This window comes from Oryctolagus cuniculus, chromosome 6, assembly GCF_964237555.1.
Source record: "Oryctolagus cuniculus chromosome 6, mOryCun1.1, whole genome shotgun sequence".
NCBI lineage: Eukaryota > Metazoa > Chordata > Mammalia > Lagomorpha > Leporidae > Oryctolagus > Oryctolagus cuniculus.
Window position 1 is genome coordinate 41,676,120 of NC_091437.1, and position 21,387 is coordinate 41,697,506.

Here is a 21,387-nt window from a genome sequence, read left to right on the forward strand (position 1 = left end):
ACACTTTTAACAGTTGTCTGGTAAGGATGAATGGCTGGGCGGGCACCCAGAAAGCAGATATATAATTGAAATTGTCAGAAAGCTTTGCCTTCTTTCTAGGTTCCTGCAGGGCCCTGTAACAGCTCATCTGAGCCTTCCTGGGTTTCCCTGAAGGCTTTATTGTTTTAACAGATCTGTGAATTTTATATAAAAAAGTAAGCTTGGTCCCCAGTGGATTCTTCTGCCTCTGTGGGGGCAGCCTGTGGCTCTGGTAGCAGAGCATGAACCGGACGCTTTGGGTCTCAGCAGACTGCACATAGGACTAATTTTGAATATTCCTATGTATGTCCAAAATAGTCACCACATCCTCCTCAGCAGCTCGAGATGGTGGTAACAGTGGGGAGCTGTTGGGGTCTTGTCTTGGCCATATTGTTTTTTGATCTTGGTAAACAAATCAGAGTGATCATGGTACACCTTTTTTTTTTTTTTTAAGATTTATTTATTTATTTGAAATTCAGAGTTATACAGAGAGAGGAGAGGCAGAGAGAGAGAAAAGAGAGGACTTCCATCAGCTGCTTCACTCCCCAATTGGCCGCAATGGCCAGAGCTGCACCGATCCGAGTCAGGAGCCAGGAGCTTCTTCTGGGTCTTCCACACAGTGCAGGGGCCCAAGGACTTGGGCCATCTTGTACTGCTTTCCCAGGCCATAGCAGAGAGCTAAATCGGAAGTGGAGCAGCCAGGACTTGAACCGGCGCCCGGCGCCCGGCGCCCAGATGGGATGCCGGTGCTTCAGGTCAGGGCGTTAACCCACTGCTCCACAGCGCCTGGCCCCCATGCTACACTTGTGATCCTTCTCTGTTTTGACAGGGTTTTAATAAGAAGCAACAGTTGCCCCTTGGACTGTGCTCACTTTTTTGAGAAAAGTCCTCAGGAACATCTTGCTTTCTGAGCCTGATTCCCTTTTCCGACATGCTGTTAATGAACATGCATTCACTGGCTTATTGACCTGCTCTCCTCATCTAGCACGCTTAGAGTGCTGCTGAGTGTTAGCAGAAGAGGTTGCCAGCCATAACTCAGGTGTACATGGTTCGAAACAGGGGATGCTGTTAGCCTGCTTGGAGACCTGGGTGGTATTAGACTTGTCTGGGCCAACCTGAGAGTGGCAGAGAAATGAGTCCAGAGTAGCCCCTTAAGATTGAGGTTTTCTGGTTCTCCACTACCAGGCCCCTGGAGTAAGGGTGCTGTGGGCTGAGTTCCACAGCTCTATCTTTGAGAAGGTTTGTGGAGTGTCTTTTGAGGGGGCAGTGGCTCCTCCGGTAGCAGGTGGAAACTAGGAATGCAGTGGCCTCAGTTAGGAGTCAGGCAAGGACACTCTCTGCTCATTAAAGGAACATGAGTCTGATCAAGGACTAAACAGTTTGGCAAATTCCTCTGCCCAGGGACTGGGGGCCGCTCTTGCTCGGGCATGGCGGGCCAGCAGTGGAAGCAAAGTGACAGGAGAGAAGTGGGTGAGGCAGGAGTAGAAACCTGTGCTCTCAGAACTGTGCGGGGAAAACAGGTTGGGTGTAGAAAAGACTGGGCCTATTAAGACCACTTCCTTAAGAAATGACATTCTAAAAAAATTTGTGGATTTGTTGTCTTTTTTTATAAGTCTGTGATTGTGTCAGAAAATTAAAATCATTGTATATATACTCCTGAACTCCTGGTAAAACACAAGTCTGCCCTAGAGTTTGTATTATGAATATGTACATGTATATATTTTTATTGGTTTTACAAAAATGAGATTGTTCTGTAACTTGTCTAACTTTTCATACTAATAGATTATTATCTTTTTAATAAATTCTGAAATGATGAACTTAGATTTATTTAGCCAGTTCCTACTGTTGGACCTGTGGGTTGCTTTCACTTTTTGAAAGTTAGAGATGGCACTTTGGATATCCTTGTACATATTGTAATTAGTATTTTTAATGTAAATTTCTGAAGGCAGACTGTTAAGTCAATTGGGAGTCCACTTTTTCTTTGGAAACTGAAAGATAAACGTAATCTTCCTGAATCTTATTGGTCCCTGGACATCTTTTTTGGAAAGGCAGATAGAGATTGAAAAATCTTCTGTCCTCTGAATCACTCTCTAAAAGTAGAACAGCTGACTCTAAGCCTGTCTTGAAACCTGGAGCCTGGAACTCCATCCTCGTCTCCTACATGGGCAACAGGGACTTAACCACTTGGGCTATCATCTGCAGACTTCCAGCTGCACATTATAGGAAGCATACATTGAAGTGGAGCTGCTAGGACTTGAACGCAAGCACCCTGATATGGGATGCGGGTGTCTCAAGCAGCAGCTTAATCACTGTACCAAATGGTCGTCTAGCCCATGTCTGTTCACACACAGACATCTGAAATGTTAGGACCAGAAATGGTCTTCCAAACCCTTCCCTTACAGGAGTGAGGAATTTTATTTATTTTTTTGCTCAGGGCATTTTGGATATTTATAACATTATTTGTAGGGCCATACAATAGTCTCAACATAAAAATTAGCCTGGAGACAGCGCTGTGACATCATAGGTTAAGCATCCGCCTTGTGGTATCCGCATGCCATATGAGTCCTGGCTGCTCCACTTCTGATCCTCAACATAAAAATTAGCCTGGAGACAGCGCTGTGACATCATAGGTTAAGCATCCGCCTTGTGGTATCCGCATGCCATATGAGTCCTGGCTGCTCCACTTCTGATCCAGCTCCCTGCCTGATGGCCTGAGAAAACAGTAGAAGATGGCCCAAGTCCTTGGGCTCCTGCACTCATGTGGGAGACCCGGCAGAAGCTCCTGGCTCCTGGCTTCATGTCAACCTAGCTCCAGCTGTTGCTGCCGTTTGGAGAGTAAACCAGTGGGTGGAAGAGCTCGCTCTCTCTCTCTCTCTCTCTCTCTCTCTCCTTCTCTATGCATCTCTGCCTGTCAAATAAGTAAATAAATTATTTTTTAGAAAATTATTTTTAGAAAAATTAGTCTATTATAGAGTTATTAAATTTCTCAAGTTCTGCCTGTGATTGCCTTGGCAGGGCCAGAGCAAATAATCCTCTGGGCCTAAGTTCCCCCCGTCTGCTTTATGGAATCTGCCATGATTGAGGAGTCTTTTATTTTAAGATTTATTTATTTATTTTCAAAGTCAGAGAGAGGGAGTGAGAAAGACAAAGAGTGATCCTCCCTATGCTGGTTTACTGAATATGCTGGGCCAGGCCAAAGCCAGGTGTCAATAGCTTCTTCCTTGTCTCCCATGTGGGTGCAGGGGCCCAAACATTTGGGCCATCTGTGGCTTTCACAGGAGCGTTAGCAGGGAGCTGGATTGGAAGTGGAGCAGCCAGGATATGAACCATCACCGATATGGGATGCTGGTGTCACAGGTGGCCACTTGACCCTCTGTGCCACAGTGCTGGCCCCAGGAGTCCTGAATTAAGCTGACGTGGACTTCACTCCCCAGGCCTTAGTTGCCATTTTTCAAGAGGGAACAAAGCTCTACTCTGGGCAGCTACCTTCCCACCTCAGAGCATGAGTGCTTTGGTTTTGGCTTCTAGCTCTTTTCATGGTTTCCCTGTTTGTGATTTCTTCAGGAAGGGATTGGTACAGTTGTTACTGGTGTCTGAGTACCTGTAGCCTTCCTTTGGCTTTGGGAGCCTGCAGATTGTTTGGAGGGGTGGGGCTGGTGAAGAACATGAGAAGCTGTCAGTGGATACCTCACACAGGCTCTACATAACCATCTCTCCCTTCTTGTTCCCACAGAACATTCTGCTCCGGCCAAGGTGGTGAGGGCAGCAGTTCCTAAACAACGCAAAGGCAGCAAGGTAAAGAATAGAAGTGGGCAGCCCAAAGTGGCCTACTTGAGGTGGTCGCCTCTTTGCTGTTGTGTTAAGTGCCTCTAGACTTCCTGAATGGCAGGGGAGCCCTTGTAGGCTGCTAGTGTAGGTGGTCCTAGCGGCGGACCCATTTGGCCTCTGATCTTTCATTGCAGCTGAATGTTGAGTGGGGGTCTGAGTAACAGAGGCAGGGTTACCCCTGGGAGCCTCATAGAATGTTCCTTGCAGGTTGGTGACTTTGGAGATGCAATCAACTGGCCCACGCCTGGAGAGATAGCCCACAAGAGTGTACAGGTGAGTCTGTGGGGAATAATAGACAGGCTTAACTTCTGTCTACATCTATTTGGCTTCTCAAGCTTCCAGAGCCTTAGGACTTCCCTAGGTCATTTTTTTTAAAAAGGGATGATTAATGGATGATTTTGGATAATTAAGCATTACCAATATTTGAGCTTTTGTTTTGTGCCAGGGACTGCCAAGCACTGTCTGTCAATCATCTCTACCTCTCACAGTGACTCTTGAGATACATCCATTTATAATTCCCATCTCATAGATGAGGCCACGGAAACTCAGAGAGGTTACTAGCTCTCGATGACCAAGTGGGGATTGGAAGTCAAGTATGTTCAAAGGCTGTGTTCTCTGTCACTGCTCTTTGATTTTCTATGAGTGAAACAGTGGACATGATGCTGCCACATGTCTTGGGGAGGCTTCTGCAGTTGTCATGGGCCCAAGTACAGGGAGGATTCCTGATCAGGTGGTTCTTCCCAGTGCTTTTGCTCTGGTCAGTGGCCTAGATCCCTCTGCTCACTGACTGTGACCACCTTTGGTTCACAAGGTTGATGTGGACAGGCCAGTGGCCATCATCTCTTCCACTGCACAAACTACCAGGGCAGACTGACAGTACTCTTGAAGGGAGTAACAGTATGCCTCTGTGTGTCCCAGCATCTCTGTTCTGGGGTTTGTCACCAAGACTCAGAAAAGCTGGTGTTTGATCTGGCTTTCCAATAAAAGCATTTCAGATGAGAAAATGGGGCATGACAACATATCATTCCACCTGCCAGTGCTTACAGTAGCTCCTTCTGCCTGTCTCCTAGTGACAGGGAGCGCCTTCCCTCCTAGCACAGGAAACTCTCTGACTTCACTCCACCTCCCTGTTCCTTCTTGCTGCAGCCGCAGTCGCACAAGCCTCAGCCTACCCGTAAGCTGCCACCCAAGAAAGACATGAAGGAACAGGAGAAAGGAGAGGGGAGTGATAGTAAGGAGAGCCCGAAAACCAAATCCGATGAATCAGGGGAAGAGAAGAATGGGGATGAGGACTGCCAGCGAAGCGGGCAGAAGAAGAAAGGTAAGTGACTTGGAGCAGGACTTTAGAAGGTGTCTCAGCTGAGCTGGGCAATGTGAGGACTCTGGGAGCCACTGGAGAAATTGCAGGTCAGTGGGAGGCTGGTTGGTGTATACCACTCAGTGGACAGCAGTCTTCAGCTGCCTGTCCATCAGTTCTTTTTAATGGCAAGAGTTCCGATTGCTCTAAGAGTTTCCAAAAACCTGCTGAAATGATTAGTATACACATTGAGCTGCTGTACTACAGAGCCAAAGGAACATTGGTTTAAACAAGATAAACTTCTAGTTCATTCAGAGCATTGTGTGAAGTAGGTCAGGCCTAGTTCAGCACCTCACTTAACTCCTTTTGTCACCATGGATGGCTCCCTGTTTCCTGCTCATTCAAGGTACTTAACCTAGAACTGGCCACTTTAACTCCCTCTTTTTAATTTCATTTATTTACTTATTTGAGAAAGAGGCATACACACACAGGGTGGGGGTAGAGGGAAAGTTCTCATCCCCTGGTTCAGTCCATCGATGCCTACAGTGGCCAGGGCTGGACAAAAACTGAAAGCCAGGAACTCAATCTAGGTGTCGCATGTAGGTATCAGGAACTCAATTACTTGAGCCATTAATGCTGCCTACCAGGGTCCATATCAGCAGGACACTGGAAACAGGAAGCCAAAATCGGGAGCTGGAGTCGGGTATCAAACCCAGTACTCCAATATGGAACTCAGGGATCTTACCTCTGCCCCTAACTCAGCTGTTACAAGCCACATTTAAAAAAAAAAAAAAAGAAAGAAAAAAAGATTTTATTTATTTATGTGAGAGATAATTTCAGACAGAAAAGAGGGAGAGACAGAGAGGTCTTCCACCTGCTGGTTCACTCCCCAAATGACCGCAACTGCCAGAGCTGGTCCAATCTGAAGCCAGGATCCAGGAGCTTCTTCTGGGTCTCCCACGTGGGTGCAGGGGACCAAATACTTGGGCCATCATCTACTATTTTCCCAGGTCATTAACAGAAAGCTGGATTGGAAGAGGAGCATCCCAGACACAACTGGTGCCCATGTGGGATGCCAGAGCTGCAAGCAGGGGCCTAACTTACAGGCCACATTTTGGCATGTGTCTAAAGGGAGCACCCTTGAATCTACCTCCAGAAGAAGGCTGTAATATAATTGAGAAATCCATATTGGGAATCAGCCAGGAGTCTCATCACACTGAGGGCCACTAGCCTCGTTAGTTTAGAGAGGAAAAAGAGGGGAAGGAATTTGCCCAAGGTTACCAGTTGTGATTTGGACCCAGGGCAGAGGAGAATGAATGGAAGTAAGGATGGTTTTGGTGCAGGCAGGGGTGCTCTCCCCCAAGTACTTTCTCACGTGCCCATGCTGTCCTCAGGGAACAAACACAAGTGGGTTCCATTGCAAATAGACATGAAGCCTGAAGTGCCCAGAGAGAAGCTGGCTTCACGCCCTACTCGTCCTCAGGAGCCAAGACACACACCTGCCAACCGCGGGGAGATCAAAGGTATGCATTGCCCACTAGGGAGGGCCTGGACATAGGGGACACTCACAGGCCTGACCTGATGCTCCCTCTCTCCTTAGGGTCTGAACCTGCCACCTACATGCCCGTGCCCGTGGCCCCCCCCACCCCAGCCTGGCAACCAGAGACCAAACCGGAGCCTGCCTGGCACGACCAGGATGAGACATCGAGTGTGAAGAGTGATGGGGCTGGTGGGGCGCGGGCTTCCTTCCGTGGCCGTGGACGGGGGCGTGGTCGCGGCCGGGGACGTGGCCGGGGTGGCACTCGAAGTACGTGAGGCCCCTTTGGGCTCCGGGAAGTCCAGGGGAGTGTGGTGGGGTAATGGGCAGGAATCTCCTCACCCTCATGACATCCATTTCCCCCATAGCGCATTTTGACTACCAGTTTGGCTACCGAAAGTTTGATGGTGCCGAGGGGCCTCGCACCCCCAAGTACATGAACAACATCACCTACTACTTTGACAACGTCAGCAGCACTGAGCTTTACAGTGTGGACCAGGAGCTGCTCAAAGACTACATTAAGCGCCAGATGTGAGTGTGCAGAAGCCTTCTTCCTGGAGAGAAGTGAAAACACTTAACGAAATGGAGGGAAATGTCTGGTGGCACACACACATACACACACGACCTGCCCGACGAGTAGTTTCATTTGTAGTGACAGCATGGACAGAATGCTGGCAAACATTTACTAAGTCTTCACTACTGGACGGTCCCAGTGTTAAAGTGCTTAATAGGCATTATCTTTTTTAATCCTGATTTTTATCTAGCAAGCTCCTAGGATCTGGATCTTTTATCCGTATCTTATAGACAAACACAGATCTGAATCCATTTCTGTCCGATTACAGAGTGCTTATTCTTAAGCACCCTGCTATACTGTCACACAATGCTGTGAGGGAACCTTACAAGGAAATGAAGAGTGGCGGTAGAATGTTACCAGTGTTTTTAGAGCAAAAGAGAAAGTGTCCATAGTATTTGAACTGGTTTTAAGGAAAGATGGGGAGTTTGTCATGTGGGCCAAAGGACTGAAAGGGCAGAGGGAGTGGTAAGATTCAAAGTAGGGGCCATGAAGAGATAGCATAACTTCTTAGCCCTTATCACCCTGCATGGCTGGGCAGGTAGGTGTAGGAGGTGAACAGGATAGGTCTGGGAAGGCTGTATGAGGCCACTGGAGGGTGTGGCAGGGTGGGGGATGTGTGTTTGTGAATGACGTGGTGATCCCTTGGTGATACCTCTTCTTCCCTCCACTTAGTGAATACTACTTCAGCGTGGACAATTTAGAGCGAGACTTCTTCCTGCGACGGAAAATGGATGCTGATGGTTTCCTTCCTATCACCCTTATTGCTTCCTTCCACCGAGTGCAGGCCCTCACCACTGACATCTCACTCATTTTTGCGGTATGTCTCCCTCCCTGGGACAAGGGTGCAGGGAAGAGAAAGGTTCTTACTTAACGGAGTTGGAGTTGCAGGCCAGGGCAAAAATCCCTGGGAGGGTCCTCATCTGATTACTTGTGTTGTAGTCCCAAGGTTTAGCTACCGTCCTTTCCTGCCTTCTTCCTTCCTGCTTTCACAGAAAATGTAGACAGAATAGCACTAAGGAGCCCAACACCAGCTTTAACAAGTGCCAGTCTTAGTCCATCATACCTGCATCTATTTCCCCCTCATATTCATCCACAAATGTGTCAGTATTCATCTCTTCGAGATAAAGACTTGCTGAAAAATGTAACCACAATATCATCACTCCTAAAAACATGAGTATTAACAATTCATCAATACCACCAAATACCCACTCAGTTTCAGACTCACCCAAGTTGTCCAAAAATAATCTTAACCATAGTTTGTGAAGCTCAGGACTCCAGTAAGACCTCTGCATTTTAAGCTCCTCCCTCCATCCCTTTATTTTTCTTGCGGTTTACTGTTAGAGTAAACTGGGGTGTGTACCCTGTAGAATATCCCTCAAGACACAGTGATGTTAGTTAACATGTTCATCTATGTTCCAAAGTTTCTGTAAATTGGTAGCCTAGAGAACTGATTACATGGAAGTTTGGGAGCTGTTTCACCCTTATCAAGAGTGTTCCAAGAGTGCTGGATTTTGTAGAATAGCAGTTAAAGATGCCACCTGTGACATCAGAGTCCCATATGGGTGCTGGTATGTGTCCTGGCTGCTCGACTTCTGCTGCAGCTCCCTGCTGATGGCCTGGGAAAAGCAGAGGAAGGTGACTCAAGTGCTTGAGCTCCTGCTACCAACATGAGGGACGTGGGAGAAATTTCTGGTTCCAGCTTGACGCAGCCCTGGCTATTGCAGCCCTCTGGGGAATAGAACAGCAGATGGAAGATTGATCTCTATGTCTGTCTCTCCCTGTCTCTCTCTCTAACTCTTCCAAATAAATTAATATTTTTTTTAAGTACAGATCAAGAATGATGTTTTCTCTTTCATGGCACGTAACATATCTTTTGTTTATCTCTCTTGTGAGCAAAGCTAATATTGGTGATCATTTCTGATGACTTCATTGGGAATGGTAACACTGTGGTGGTCTCAATCTGTCGGTCTCCAGGGTTGGAATCTCGCTTTGAGGGGAACCGTTGCCTCATTGACTACGCAGTTACTGAGGCAGATAGATGGCTCGATCTTTTCCCTTTCCTTAGCCAGTTTACGGAATTGTCAGTTGATCCCTAATTACTTCCTCGGAGTTTTTTGTTTTGTTTGTTTGTTTGTTTGGTCTGTTTGGAATTATTGAATATTTTAATATTATAGATTCAAACTTTTACTTCAGTTCATTGCAGTTAATATGTTGGATCAAATTGTCTGATTTTTGACCAGTTCATCTTGTACATTTTATGCCACAGATTTGGAGTTAGCCACTTTTTAAAAGAACTTTAATTGCTTTTTGAAAGAAAATGGTATTTAAATACTGTAGTCCCAGTTAGAGGGGCTGCTCATTGTTGCTTCGCTGATTGTTTTTAGAAGGTAATTTTTGGGGCTGGCATTGTGGCATAGCAGTTAAAGCTGCCCTCTGCAACACTGGCATCCCATATGGGCACCAGTTTCTGTCCCAGCTGCTCCACTTCAGTCCAGCTCCCTACTCATGTGCTGAGGAAAGCAACAGAAGATGGCACAAGTACCTGGGCCCTTGCCACCCACTTGGGAGACCCGGAAGAAGCTCCTAGGTCCAGGCTTCAGCCTGGCTTAGCCCTCACTGTCGGCAGCCGCCTGGAGAGTGAACAAGTGGATGAAAGACCTCTCCTTCTCTCTTTAACTCTGACTTACAAATAAATCTTTTGTAAAAAGATTGTGAGATTATACTTTCTTATAAAGTTCAGGAGTATAGGATCTTTATTTAAACTGGGTCTTTCTTTGAATCTAATTCCTCCCCCCCCCCCCCCCCGCCAAAAATCTTAATTGCTAGTAACATCAGCATAATTACTTGTTTCATTCCACAGTATATACACGTTGTTCACTCTTTCTAAAAATTTTTATTTATTTCTTTTCATTTTATTTGGAAGAGACACTTCCACTGGTTCACTCCCCAAATTTATGCAATAGCCAGGGCTGGGCCGATGGGCCTAGAACTCAATCCAGTCTTTCCACCTGGGTGGCAGGGGACCCAAGTACTTGAGCTGTCATCTCCTGCCTCCCAGGATACACTTTACCAGTAAGCTGTATTGGAAGTGTAGCAGCTGGGTCTGAACCAGATTTACTGATAAAGAGATATGGATTGGCCAGCGCCGTGGCTCAATAGGCTAATCCTCCGCCTTACGGCGCCGGCACACCGGGTTCTAGTCCTGGTCGGGGCGCCGGATTCTGTCCTGGTTGCCCCTCTTCCAGGCCAGCTCTCTGCTATGGCCCAGGAGTGCAGTGGAGGATGGCCCAAGTCCTTGGGCCCTGCACCCGCATGGGAGACCAGGAGAAGCACCTGGCTCCTGGCTTCGGATCAGCGCGGTGCGCCGGCTGCAGCACGGCGGCTGCAGCGGCCATTGGAGGGTGAACCAACTGCAAAAGGAAGACCTTTCTCCCTGTCTCTCTCTCTCTCTCTCTCACTGTCCACTCTGCCTGTCAAAAAAAAAAAAAAAGAGAGAGAGAGAGATGGATGTCTTCAGCAGTGATGGAACTACTGTGCCTACTGTGCCTAACAGTGCCCTGACATCATTATCTCTGCTACCACTGAAAACCAATTTTTTTAATTCCTACAGTTAAATGAGTATTTCACACCATTAGCAATGATGAATTCTTTCATTTTAAAGTAAAGACAAGGCTGGCACCGCGGCTCACTAGGCTAATCCTCCACCTGTGGCTCTGGCACACCGGGTTCTAGTCCCGGTCAGGACGCAGGATTCTGTCCCAGCTGCCCCTCTTCCAGGCCAGCTCTCTGCTGTGGCCTGGGAAGGCAGTGGAGGATGGCCCAAGTGCTTGGGCCCTACACCCCATGGGAGACCAGGAGAAGCACCTGGCTCCTGCCTTCGGATCAGCGCGGTGCGCTGGCCGCAGCGCACCAGCCGTGGCGGCCATTGGAGGGTAAACCAATGGCAAAGGAAGACCTTTCTCTCTGTCTCTCTCTCTCTCTCTTACTATCCACTCTGCCTGTCAAAAAAAAAAAAAAAAAAAAAAAGTAAAGACAAATTCCTATGTGTATTCATATCCTTCCCCCTTCTTTGATAAATGGACGTTACAAAACATGTGTTTTCAGTTGTGTTTTTTGTTTTTGCTTCATTTATCTGGGAGCCGGTCTTAACTAGTTGCATAGTGTACTGTTATGGATTCTCCATGGGAAAGCTGCTAACTTCTGAATGGGCACTTTGTTTCTGGTTTTTTGTTTGTTTTAGATTCATTCATTTATTTGAAAGGCAGAATTAGAGAGGGAGAGACAGAAAGATCTTCCATCTGCTGTTTCACTCTGCAGATGGCTTACAATGTGTGGGTCTTGGCCAGGCCAAAGCCAGGAGCCTAGAACTGCATCCTCATCTCCCACATGGGTAACGGGTCCAGATACTTGAGCCATCTTCATCTGCTTTACCAGGCACATTAGCAGGGAGCTGAATCCGAAGTGGAGTAGCTGGGACTTGAACCAGGGCTTATATGGGATACCTGTGTGGACGACTTTACTCCCTGTGCCACAATGCTTGCCTATTTCCAATATAATACATATACTTCTCCTGTGCTGTAGTGAACATCTATGTGTATTTTTCTTATTTTTGCCAGTAAGTCTTTCATATAGATTTCTGGAAGTAGCATTGCTGAGTTAAAGGGTGAGTGTATACATAATTCTGGTAGGTAGTGCGGTGCTGCATTGCATTTCTAAAGACTGTGCCTTTTGCACAGTCACCAACAGTTCATGAAAGTGCTTCTTTGCCCAGTATCATGAACAAGAGTATGTCACACAGGGAAATTTTTCCCTTTTTTACTTTCAAAGATTCTTAAAATATTTTAAAATAAAAAACCCATGTCCCTTCTCTACTCTTCACCCTTTTTCCCAAGTACCCGTAGAAGTTTACCTATGGACACTAGGAATAATGGTATATGTATGTTTCTGTGCTTTTACTTAAAAATTTAAACACCTCAGGGATCTTGTGCACGCTGGCCTGTAACTGCTTTTTTTTCTTAATATATGTTTTGTATCTTTCCACTGGAGCACATATAAAGCTGTGTTTCTAATGAGTATGTAGTGTTGATTGATAAGCCATAATTTATTTAAGTTGTGACATGGCAAGTTATGTTTCCTGTTTTTCTCCTTTATGTATATAAACTGATTTGTGAGAAGCCTTTTGTCCAAGTCTTGGGCCTGCTGTCACTTGGTTGTGCAGATCTTCTCTTGGGCAGATTACTGAAAGTGGAATTGCAGGGCCACAGGACAGGGTTGTTTTTCATGTTGGTGCGCTCCTACAAGTTTGAACATCTCACATATCTGCTGGTGGTTGAAGATTGTGCCTGTGGTTTTTTTTATTTTTGACAGGCAGAGTTCGACAGTGAGAGAGAGAGACAGAGAGAAAGGTCTTCCTTCCGTTGGTTCACCCCACAAATGGCCGTCACGGCCAGCGTGCTGCGCCGATCCGAAGCCAGGAGCCAGGTGCTCCCTCCTGGTCTCCTGTGCATGTGCAGGGCCCAAGCACTTGGACCATCCTCCACTGCCTTCCCGGGCCACAGCAGAGAGCTGGCCTGGAAGAGGAGCAACCGGGACTAGAACCTGGAATGCCAGCATTGCAGGTGGAGGATTAGCCTAGTGAGCCATGGCGCCTGCCAATTGTGCCCTTTTTTTTTTTTTTTGACAGGCAGAGTGGATAGTGAGAGAGAGAGAGAGACAGAGAGAAAGGTCTTCCTTTTGCCGTTGGGTCACCCTCCAATGGCCGGCGCACCGCGCTGATCCGATGGCAGGAGCCAGGTGCTTATCCTGGTCTCCCATGGGGTGCAGGGCCCAAGTACTTGGGCCATCCTCCACTGCCTTCCCTGGCCACAGCAGAGAGCTGGCCTGGAAGAGGGGCAACCGGGACTAGAACCCGGTGTGCCAGCGCTGCAAGGCGGAGGATTAGCCTAGTGAGCCGTGGCGCCGGCCTGTGCTCGTTTTTTTAAAACTGCTGCTAGCACTGGACTCAGACTCATGATCATGAGGGCCCAGTTATCTGCCATCTTCCAAGATCTCTGTCCTAATCGTTCATCTTCATCCTCTCTCCTCCCTGTATGCAGGCCCTAAAGGACAGCAAGGTCGTGGAGATGGTTGATGAAAAAGTCCGTAGGAGGGAAGAACCTGAGAAGTGGCCTCTTCCCGGTCCCCCAATAGTGGATTATTCGCAGACTGATTTCTCCCAGCTTCTCAACTGCCCCGAGTTTGTCCCCCGGCAGCACTACCAGAAGGAGACAGGTTGGTACCCTGGTGGCGTGTTGATGCCCTTTGTCATCCTTGTCCACTGGCCAGTGGTCCTCCTCGGTGCTGGCATCAGGAGAAGGATGGAAGGGATAAAGACTTCCTCTTTCCACTCTTCAGAGTCAGCACCTGGCTCTCCTCGTGCAGTCACCCCAGTGCCAACCAAAACAGAGGAAGTCAGCAACCTAAAGACACTTCCCAAGGGCCTGTCTGCCAGCTTGCCTGACCTGGACTCCGAAAACTGGATTGAAGTGAAGAAGAGGCCTCGGCCCTCACCAGCACGGCCCAAGGTGGGTGAGCCATGTCCTTTGCCTTGGGTTCAAGGGCCCTGCACTGGAGTAGTTGGAGAGGACATCACAACGACACTAGCAGTGTCTAGCTAGCCTTCCGGCTAGCCAGCAGGCTGGGTGATTTAGGGTTATGATGCAAGCTGGAGGTCATTAGTAGTGCTGCAAGGAGGTATGTATCACCTGTTTTTTCCTTTGGTGGCCACCCTTAGAATATCCTGCTGTATTCTGCTGTATTAGTTCCTTGGTGACATGTTTTAATTTTTAAAGTGAAATCTCTTTTTATTTTTAATTTCTTTGAAAGAGTGCTGGTTTGTTCCCTAAAAAGCCATAACAGCCAGGGCTGGGCCAGGCTGAAGGCAGGAGCCGGGACATCAGTCTCAGTCCTCCCACATGTTTGGTAGGAACTCAAGTACTTGAGCTGTCATTCTCAACACATCAGCACAGACCTAGATTGAAAGTGGAGTAAGTGGAGCCGGCGCTGCAGCTCACTAGGCTAATTTTCCACCTAGCGGCGCCGGCACATCGGGTTCTAGTCCTGGTCAGGGTGCCGGATTCTTTCCCGGTTGCCCCTCTTCCAGGCCAGCTCTCAGCTGTGGCCTGGGAGTGCAGTGGAGGATGGCCCAAGTTCTTGGGCCCTGCACCCACATGGGAGACCAGGAGAAGCACCTGGCTCCTGCCTTTGGATCAGCGCGATGCGCCAGCCACAGCGCGCCAGCCGTGGTGGCCATTGGAGGGTGAACCAATGGCAAAGGAAGACCTTTCTTTCTTTCTCTCTCTCTCTCTCTCTCTCTCACTGTCCACTCTGCCTGTCAAAAAAAAAAAAAAAAAAAAAAAAAAGAAAGAAAGAAAGAAAGTGGAGCAACTGGGACCTGAACTGGCACTCCAGTATGGAATGCCAGTATCTCAAGTAGTGTTTTAACCTGCTGCACCACAGTGTCTACCCCGAAGTCACATTTATTTACTTGTTTGAGAGTGGAAGAGAACAACCTCCCATCTGCTTGTTCATTCCTTCAAAGGCCTGCGACAGGCAGAATGAGCCAGGCTGAAGCTGAGAGCCAGAAACCCAATCTGCATCTCACATGCGGGTGACAGGGACGTTTCTCAGCCATCACCACTGCCTCCCAGGGTCTGCGTTAACAGTAAGCTGGAATAAGGAGCAGAGCAAGGACTCAAACCCAGGCACGTCAGTAGGGGATGCAGGTGTCCCAACTGGCATCTTCACCACTAGGCCAAGCTCTCACCCTGAGTGGCATTTTTCACAGGAAGAAATCACGTAGCATCTGACAGCCATGTCCCAGGTTTCCTGATTCCTGGTTGTTCTTTCTGCCTCATGTAATTCTCTAGGGCTGTGTGTTCAGTATCTCCCTTGACTTCATTCTCTCTGTCCCATTCATAAGGCCCTAGGGCCTTCAGAAGAAGAAAGAGAAGGCGCAGACCTGTGGCCCAGATGTGGAGTTTGAGTCTAGATTGGAATGTAGACCTTGTGGCACTGATGGTTGTGTGCCCATGAGAATCTTGTTTAGTACCTCAAAGCTTCCATCTCATCATAAGATGAGGGAAAGGAGAGTTTGTTTAAGCTATTTAAAAAATAATACCATAATGTCTGTAATACACATGGAGAGGGAATTCACTGTCAGAGTATTGTTTGGGTCTCAAGCTGAAATTACTGTCTATATTCCAAACATAAATTTTTCTCCATCTGCCTTCATCTAATCTCTGGGCTGGAGCCTCTGAGGAAATCCTGAAGATGACCTTAGACTTCGGTCAGCGAAAGTTGATGCTACGTTATCTGTTTGACCACCTCCCCCGTCTCCTTTCTCATCCCTGTTCCCCAACAGAATTCATCCCTGTAGTAGTAAATGAATAAAGGTGGAAGACAGACATAGCCTCTCATTCTGCCTCATTTGGTGGAACCCCTACTCCCACCTGGCTTGGATTTGAATTTTTTTTAAAGATTTTTATATATTTATTTGAAAGGTGGATAGAAGGAGAGACGGAGAGAAAGGGTTTATGAACACTGAAACGTTTTCCTGAAAGCACCCTGTTTTATGCTGCCTTTAAGACATGCTATTCTCTTGTTGTTGTTCTTTAGTACTCACTTTTTCCAGGAAGTCTTCTCTGCTCCCCATTTGCTCCCCACAATTTTATTTATAGCCTTTGCCAAACTGTATTACAGTTGGTTGTTGGTTAACATTTTCTCCCACTCAGTTGTGAGCTCCCTAAGCACATTTATCTTGTCTTACTCAGTATTCTGCTTACAGAGTTTTTTTGTGTGTTGTTGTTGTTGGTTTTTTTTTTTTTTTTTTTTTTTTTTTTGGACAGGCAGAGTGGACAGTGAGAAAGACAGAGAGAAAGGTCTTCCTTTGCCGTTGGTTCAGCCTCCAATGGCCGCTGTGGCCGGCGCACCACGCTGATCCGATGGCAGGAGCCAGGTACTTCTCCTGGTCTCCCATGGGGTGCAGGGCCCAAGCACTTGGGCCATCCTCCACTGCACTCCCTGGCCACAGCAGAGAGCTGGCCTGGAAGAGGTGCAACCGGGACAGAATCCGGCGCCCCGACCGGGACTAGAACCCGGTGTGCCGGCGCCACAAGGCGGAGGATTAGCCTAGTGAGCTGCGGCGCCGGCCTGTTGTTGTTGTTGTTGTTGTTGTTGTTGTTGTTGTTGTTTTTGACAGGCAGAGTGGACAGTGAGAGAGAAAGAGAGAGAAAGGTCTTCCTTTGCCATTGGTTCACCCTCCAATGGCTGCCGCGGCTGGAGCGCTGCGGCTGGCGCACCGCGGCCGGCGCACCGCGCCTATCCAAAGGCAGGAGCCAGGTGCTTCTCCTGGTCTCCCATGGGGTGCAGGGCCCAAGGACTTGGGCCATCCTCCACTGCACTCCCTGGCCACAGCAGAGAGCTGGCCTGGAAGAGGGGCAACCGGGACAGAATCTGGCACCCCGACCAGGACTAGAACCCAGTGTGCCGGCGCTGCAAGGCAGAGGATTAGTCTAGTGAGTCACGGCGCCGGCTTTGCTTACAGAGTTAATACAGAGCCTGGTACTAGTGGGTTCTTGCACATTCATTGAATAGTTGAATACTTGTTTTTGGTAGGTCCTCGTCTAAGTACTAAGGATGAGCTACTTGAGAAAATTTGTGGGAAGATGAATTTAAAAGATGGGTTTATTTTGGTTCAAGAAAATTAGAAATCCATGCATTATGTTTTTATACTGTCATTCCATGTACCTTTGAAGACTGCTTGTATGAATGGATTTCAATTTATTTTGCACCAAAATAAACTTAGCACTTTCGTGCAGCTTTTCAGAGTACCTTTATACAATGTAAGTGGCAGGGACCTGTCTAATGGGTTGCAAGGCAGTGAGCTTCTAGCTTATTGGGAGATACGGAGTAGATAGATGGATGGGTGGGTCAGCCTGAACTTGCTGTGTGCCCATTCCCAGGCTAGCAGCCATCTAGCTTATAAGGGTAAATGAAAGCTCAGTCTTACCTGTGGGATTGTTCACCCTTGAGCAGAGGAACCTGGAGTCCTACAGAACTTTCTTCCCTTCATGAAGCTGACTCCAGGGTGATGTTCCCAGGGCCCTAGCTGTCACAGGCTCATGCTGAAGGGCAGCAGTCCCTGATCCTAGCCCCTCTTAAGTGACGACCTCTCTCCCCTGGTCTGTTTCTGTTTCAGAAGTCAGAAGAGCCCAGATTTACCCACCCGACCTCTCTGCCTCAGCAGCTGCCCTCCCAGCAGCTGGTATCCAAGGATCAGGATGAACAGGAGGAACTGGACTTCCTGTTTGATGAGGAGATGGAGCAAATGGATGGGCGGAAGAACACCTTCACTGCCTGGTCTGATGAAGATTCCGACTATGAGATTGATGACCGGGATGTCAACAAGATCCTCATTGTCACCCAGACACCACCTTATATGCGCCGGCACCCAGGAGGGGATCGCACAGGCAACCATACCTCACGTGCCAAGATGAGCGCTGAGCTGGCCAAGGTCATTAATGACGGGCTCTTCTATTATGAGCAGGACCTGTGGACTGAGAAGTTTGAGCCTGAGTATTCCCAGATAAAGGTGAGGTTCAGACCTCCACTGAGTGTGGGAGCCCTTGTTGCCCATCTGTAGTGTGAAGAGGAAGGCTACCTGGCTTGGCAGGTCCTTCCATTCTAGCCCTTGCGCCCTCATGTGTGAGAGGAGGGTGGTGACGAACCCCTTTCTGGGTCAGAAAGCAACGAGAGCCAGGTAAGCGCTGTCAGTGGTACCTGTCTGTGGACTGCCTGTTGTCCTGCCTGAACATCTGCATTCATTGTTACTGCATATGGCTGGACATTTTCCAGGGACTGGAATAAGGGTTAGATGGTTCTTTTAGTTTTTAGTATTTTTAGTTGTATGTGAAATTTATGAGGCTTTTGAGCTTTCTTGGAGTGTGGAAAGTGGAGAAAAGATACGACATTTTCAAAATTGCTGCTGCCTGGAAGTAATTAGGACATCCTTGTTGTGGGTTTTTAATTTGAGTATGCATGGTGGTGGGTGGGCTGGGTGAGCCTGTGTAATGAGTAGCAGCAGTGTGTTGGGTGGAGGTGAGGAGACAGAGCCTAGCCACTGAGTGACAAGACAGTGCTAAGAAGGGTGGGAGGCACTTGGAGTGCCTGAGGCAGAGAAGGCAGTGAGTTCCTGGGGAGCTGCTCTCCTGATCCTAGGGAGGGTAAGACAGATGCTAATCCCTTGGGAGTAGCATTCAAAACACCCAAGGAATTGCAGCTGATGAATGGTGGCAGCTGGGGGGCCAGAATTCCACCTGTGTGGGTACAGGAGTTGCCCTCTGCACCTTCCTGCCAGTCTTGATTCCTGAGCAGGTTAGAGCAGCATGCTGACTAACCTCTCTCCACCCATCTGTCTGCTCTACAGCAAGAGGTTGAGAACTTCAAGAAAGTCAACATGATCAGCCGGGAGCAGTTTGACACACTAACCCCAGAGCCCCCTGTGGATCCCAACCAGGAAGTCCCCCCTGGACCACCCCGGTTCCAGCAAGGTGAGGAGTAGACACTTAAGACTTTGGTGTGGGTGAGAGCATCTGTAGTACCCAGACCAGGGCCCTTCCCCTGCTTGCTGATCCATCTTTGTATCTGCAGTTCCCACTGATGCCCTGGCCAACAAGTTGTTTGGTGCTCCTGAGCCCTCCACCATTGCCCGCTCTCTACCAACTACTGTCCCAGAGTCGCCAAACTATCGCAATGCCAGGACCCCGCGCACGCCCCGCACCCCACAGCTCAAAGACTCAAGTCAGACCTCACGGTTCTACCCAGTGGTGAAAGAAGGGCGGACGCTAGATGCCAAGGTGAGGCCCTCTTACTGGGCTCAGAGTCTCATGCCCACTGCCTCCTTCCCCCCTTGCTTGTTTGAGCCAGGTAAGTGCCTCCAAACCTGCTGTGTGTCCTTACGCTGTAGGGCTCACCTAGCATGGAATAACCATATCTTTGAAACAGACTCAAGGGGTGTGGGGACTCGTAGCCATGAAGATGCCTAAGGAGGACTGACCAAGTGTGTGTTTTACGGCAAATCACTTCACTCCCAGCCTCTATTTCTTCACTTGTGAATTAGGCATAGCTGTTCCTAGCTTATAGTTGTGTACATTTCGTGGGAAAATAGATATGGCTTGAAAGGGCCTTTGTTAGTCCTGCAAGGGTTAAAATTAATGCTTCTTGGAATGGTATGGGTACAAAGTATAAGTCCTGGACTGATCTTTGCAGATGCCTCGAAAAAGGAAGACAAGACACAGCTCGAACCCGCCTTTGGAGAGCCACGTGGGTTGGGTGATGGATTCCCGTGAGCACAGGCCTCGAACTGCTTCCATCAGGTGTGGGGCAGGAGGGAAGTGGAGCCCAGAATTTCTATGGGATGGATGGCGGGTCGTGAGTGAAATCTGGACTGAGAAGTTGATGGGAAAAAGTAAAGCAAGCCTTATCTGAACCCTGAAGCTCAGTAGTGTGGAACGTTTGGGAATGGGAAGGCTTCTTTGTGAGGTAGGATTGCAGTCAGTTGAGACCAGACTTTAGAACATTCAGACAGATCACCTCTGACTTGGTTTCTAAAATGGGCATTTGCTGCCTCCCTGCAAGAGGGTAGCCAGGGAGTTGAATGAAAATACATTTTTGGCCCCAGCCTAAATCTGCTGACTGCTTCTAGGGGTAGGGCCCAGATTCTGTAAGGTTTTCAGTGATGTGGCCCCAGTGTTTATTCCTTGGTTGGGGAGCTGCCCATGTACACACTGGTCTCTGCAGAGGTGGCACAGACTGAAAATAGGTATGGTTTCGAGAAAAGTATCAAAGATTGGACCCATATTGATTCATGAAGGAAAGTTAAATGTTATAAGCTATGTAAACTTGGTGGTTAGAAGCCCAGGTTTTGGCAGTAGATCTCTGCCTTTAAATAGCTTTGTAACCCTGCGCGGGTCTTACAGTCTGTTAAGCTGCAGTGACCTCTCTAGAACACTCATTAAGGGTTGCTGCACGGTTAAGCTGATTCATGGATAGAAGTTAAGGGCCCAGTGTAGTACCTGAACTTTCTTGCTGGGGACTCTGTCAAGAGCCTGGATTAGAGAACCTGTGGCATTAGGGTGCGACTGCCGTGGGAACCCAGTAACCAGTGACTGTCTCTTATGGCCTCTGTAGCTCCAGCCCCTCAGAAGGGACACCTGCAGTTGGCAGCTATGGCTGTACCCCTCAGTCACTGCCCAAGTTCCAGCATCCTTCTCATGAGCTGCTCAAGGAAAATGGCTTCACACAACACGTCTACCACAAGTATCGTAGGCGCTGCCTTAACGGTAAGAAGTACAGGGAGATTAGAACCGAGCTGATGAGACGTGTAAGGGCTAGCGGGGTGCTGGATAGAGTTACTGTTTTCAGACCTTAGAGCGAGAAGTGACATGACAGGGTGGCAAAAAGGATTAAAGTTAAATTCTGGCCAGTTGGTTGGAAATGCAGGAAACTAAGGGAATGGCACTCCGAGCATTCCTCTGCTTCCTTGGTTGTCTTCTGTTGATAGGAAAATGTCCAGCGTTTATGTTTCTGGCAAGATTGCTGACTCCGATGTTGTCCAGAGTGACCCACAGTCCATACCAGAAGAGAGGGTGTGCAGGAGGTGGCTCATACTGTCTCGAACAAGAGTTTTCCGAACTATGGGTTGTGGGACAAACCCAGCCAGCATTCTGGTTTTGTACAGTCCTGGAGCTGAGAACACTTTTTAAACTTTTAATAGGTTATAGAAAAAAGAATTTGGGACAGATTGTATGTTGCCTGCAAAAGCTCAAACAGTTTATTCTGTGGCCCTTTACAGAGAAAAGTTAGCCGACCTCTGCTATAGGGGATGGTGCAGTAGCTTAATTCTGTCATGTGTTCATTTTTATCATGAAACAAGATGTCTTCTAACTGTAGCTATTTTGATAGGCTGGTTGTGAAGATGCTCAAAACCAATGCTAAAAACCACTCATGGTTATTAACCCACCCCACCTGGTTCCTTTGAGCAAAACATGGCTTGTCAGTTCTGAGTTTATCTTCCTCACTTCCCTCTTCCTTGCT

At 48.1% G+C, this 21,387-nt stretch overlaps 1 protein-coding gene across 6 annotated transcripts in view; it reads left to right on the plus strand.

Moving 5' to 3' along the window:
* LARP1 (La ribonucleoprotein 1, translational regulator) overlaps positions 1-21,387 on the plus strand; it is a 126,652-nt gene that overhangs the window by 96,144 nt on the left and 9,121 nt on the right. For all 6 annotated transcript variants that reach the window (XM_051844403.2, XM_070076354.1, XM_070076353.1 and 3 more), the window contains 14 exons: positions 3,752-3,813; positions 4,054-4,119; positions 4,993-5,167; positions 6,538-6,666; positions 6,744-6,950; positions 7,049-7,211; positions 7,927-8,071; positions 13,350-13,524; positions 13,648-13,817; positions 17,492-17,884; positions 18,719-18,842; positions 18,943-19,148; positions 19,561-19,667; positions 20,482-20,633. In XM_051844403.2, the coding sequence (XP_051700363.1) occupies positions 3,752-3,813; positions 4,054-4,119; positions 4,993-5,167; positions 6,538-6,666; positions 6,744-6,950; positions 7,049-7,211; positions 7,927-8,071; positions 13,350-13,524; positions 13,648-13,817; positions 17,492-17,884; positions 18,719-18,842; positions 18,943-19,148; positions 19,561-19,667; positions 20,482-20,633 (2,274 nt within the window). The remainder of the gene's footprint in view (positions 1-3,751; positions 3,814-4,053; positions 4,120-4,992; positions 5,168-6,537; positions 6,667-6,743; positions 6,951-7,048; positions 7,212-7,926; positions 8,072-13,349; positions 13,525-13,647; positions 13,818-17,491; positions 17,885-18,718; positions 18,843-18,942; positions 19,149-19,560; positions 19,668-20,481; positions 20,634-21,387) is intronic.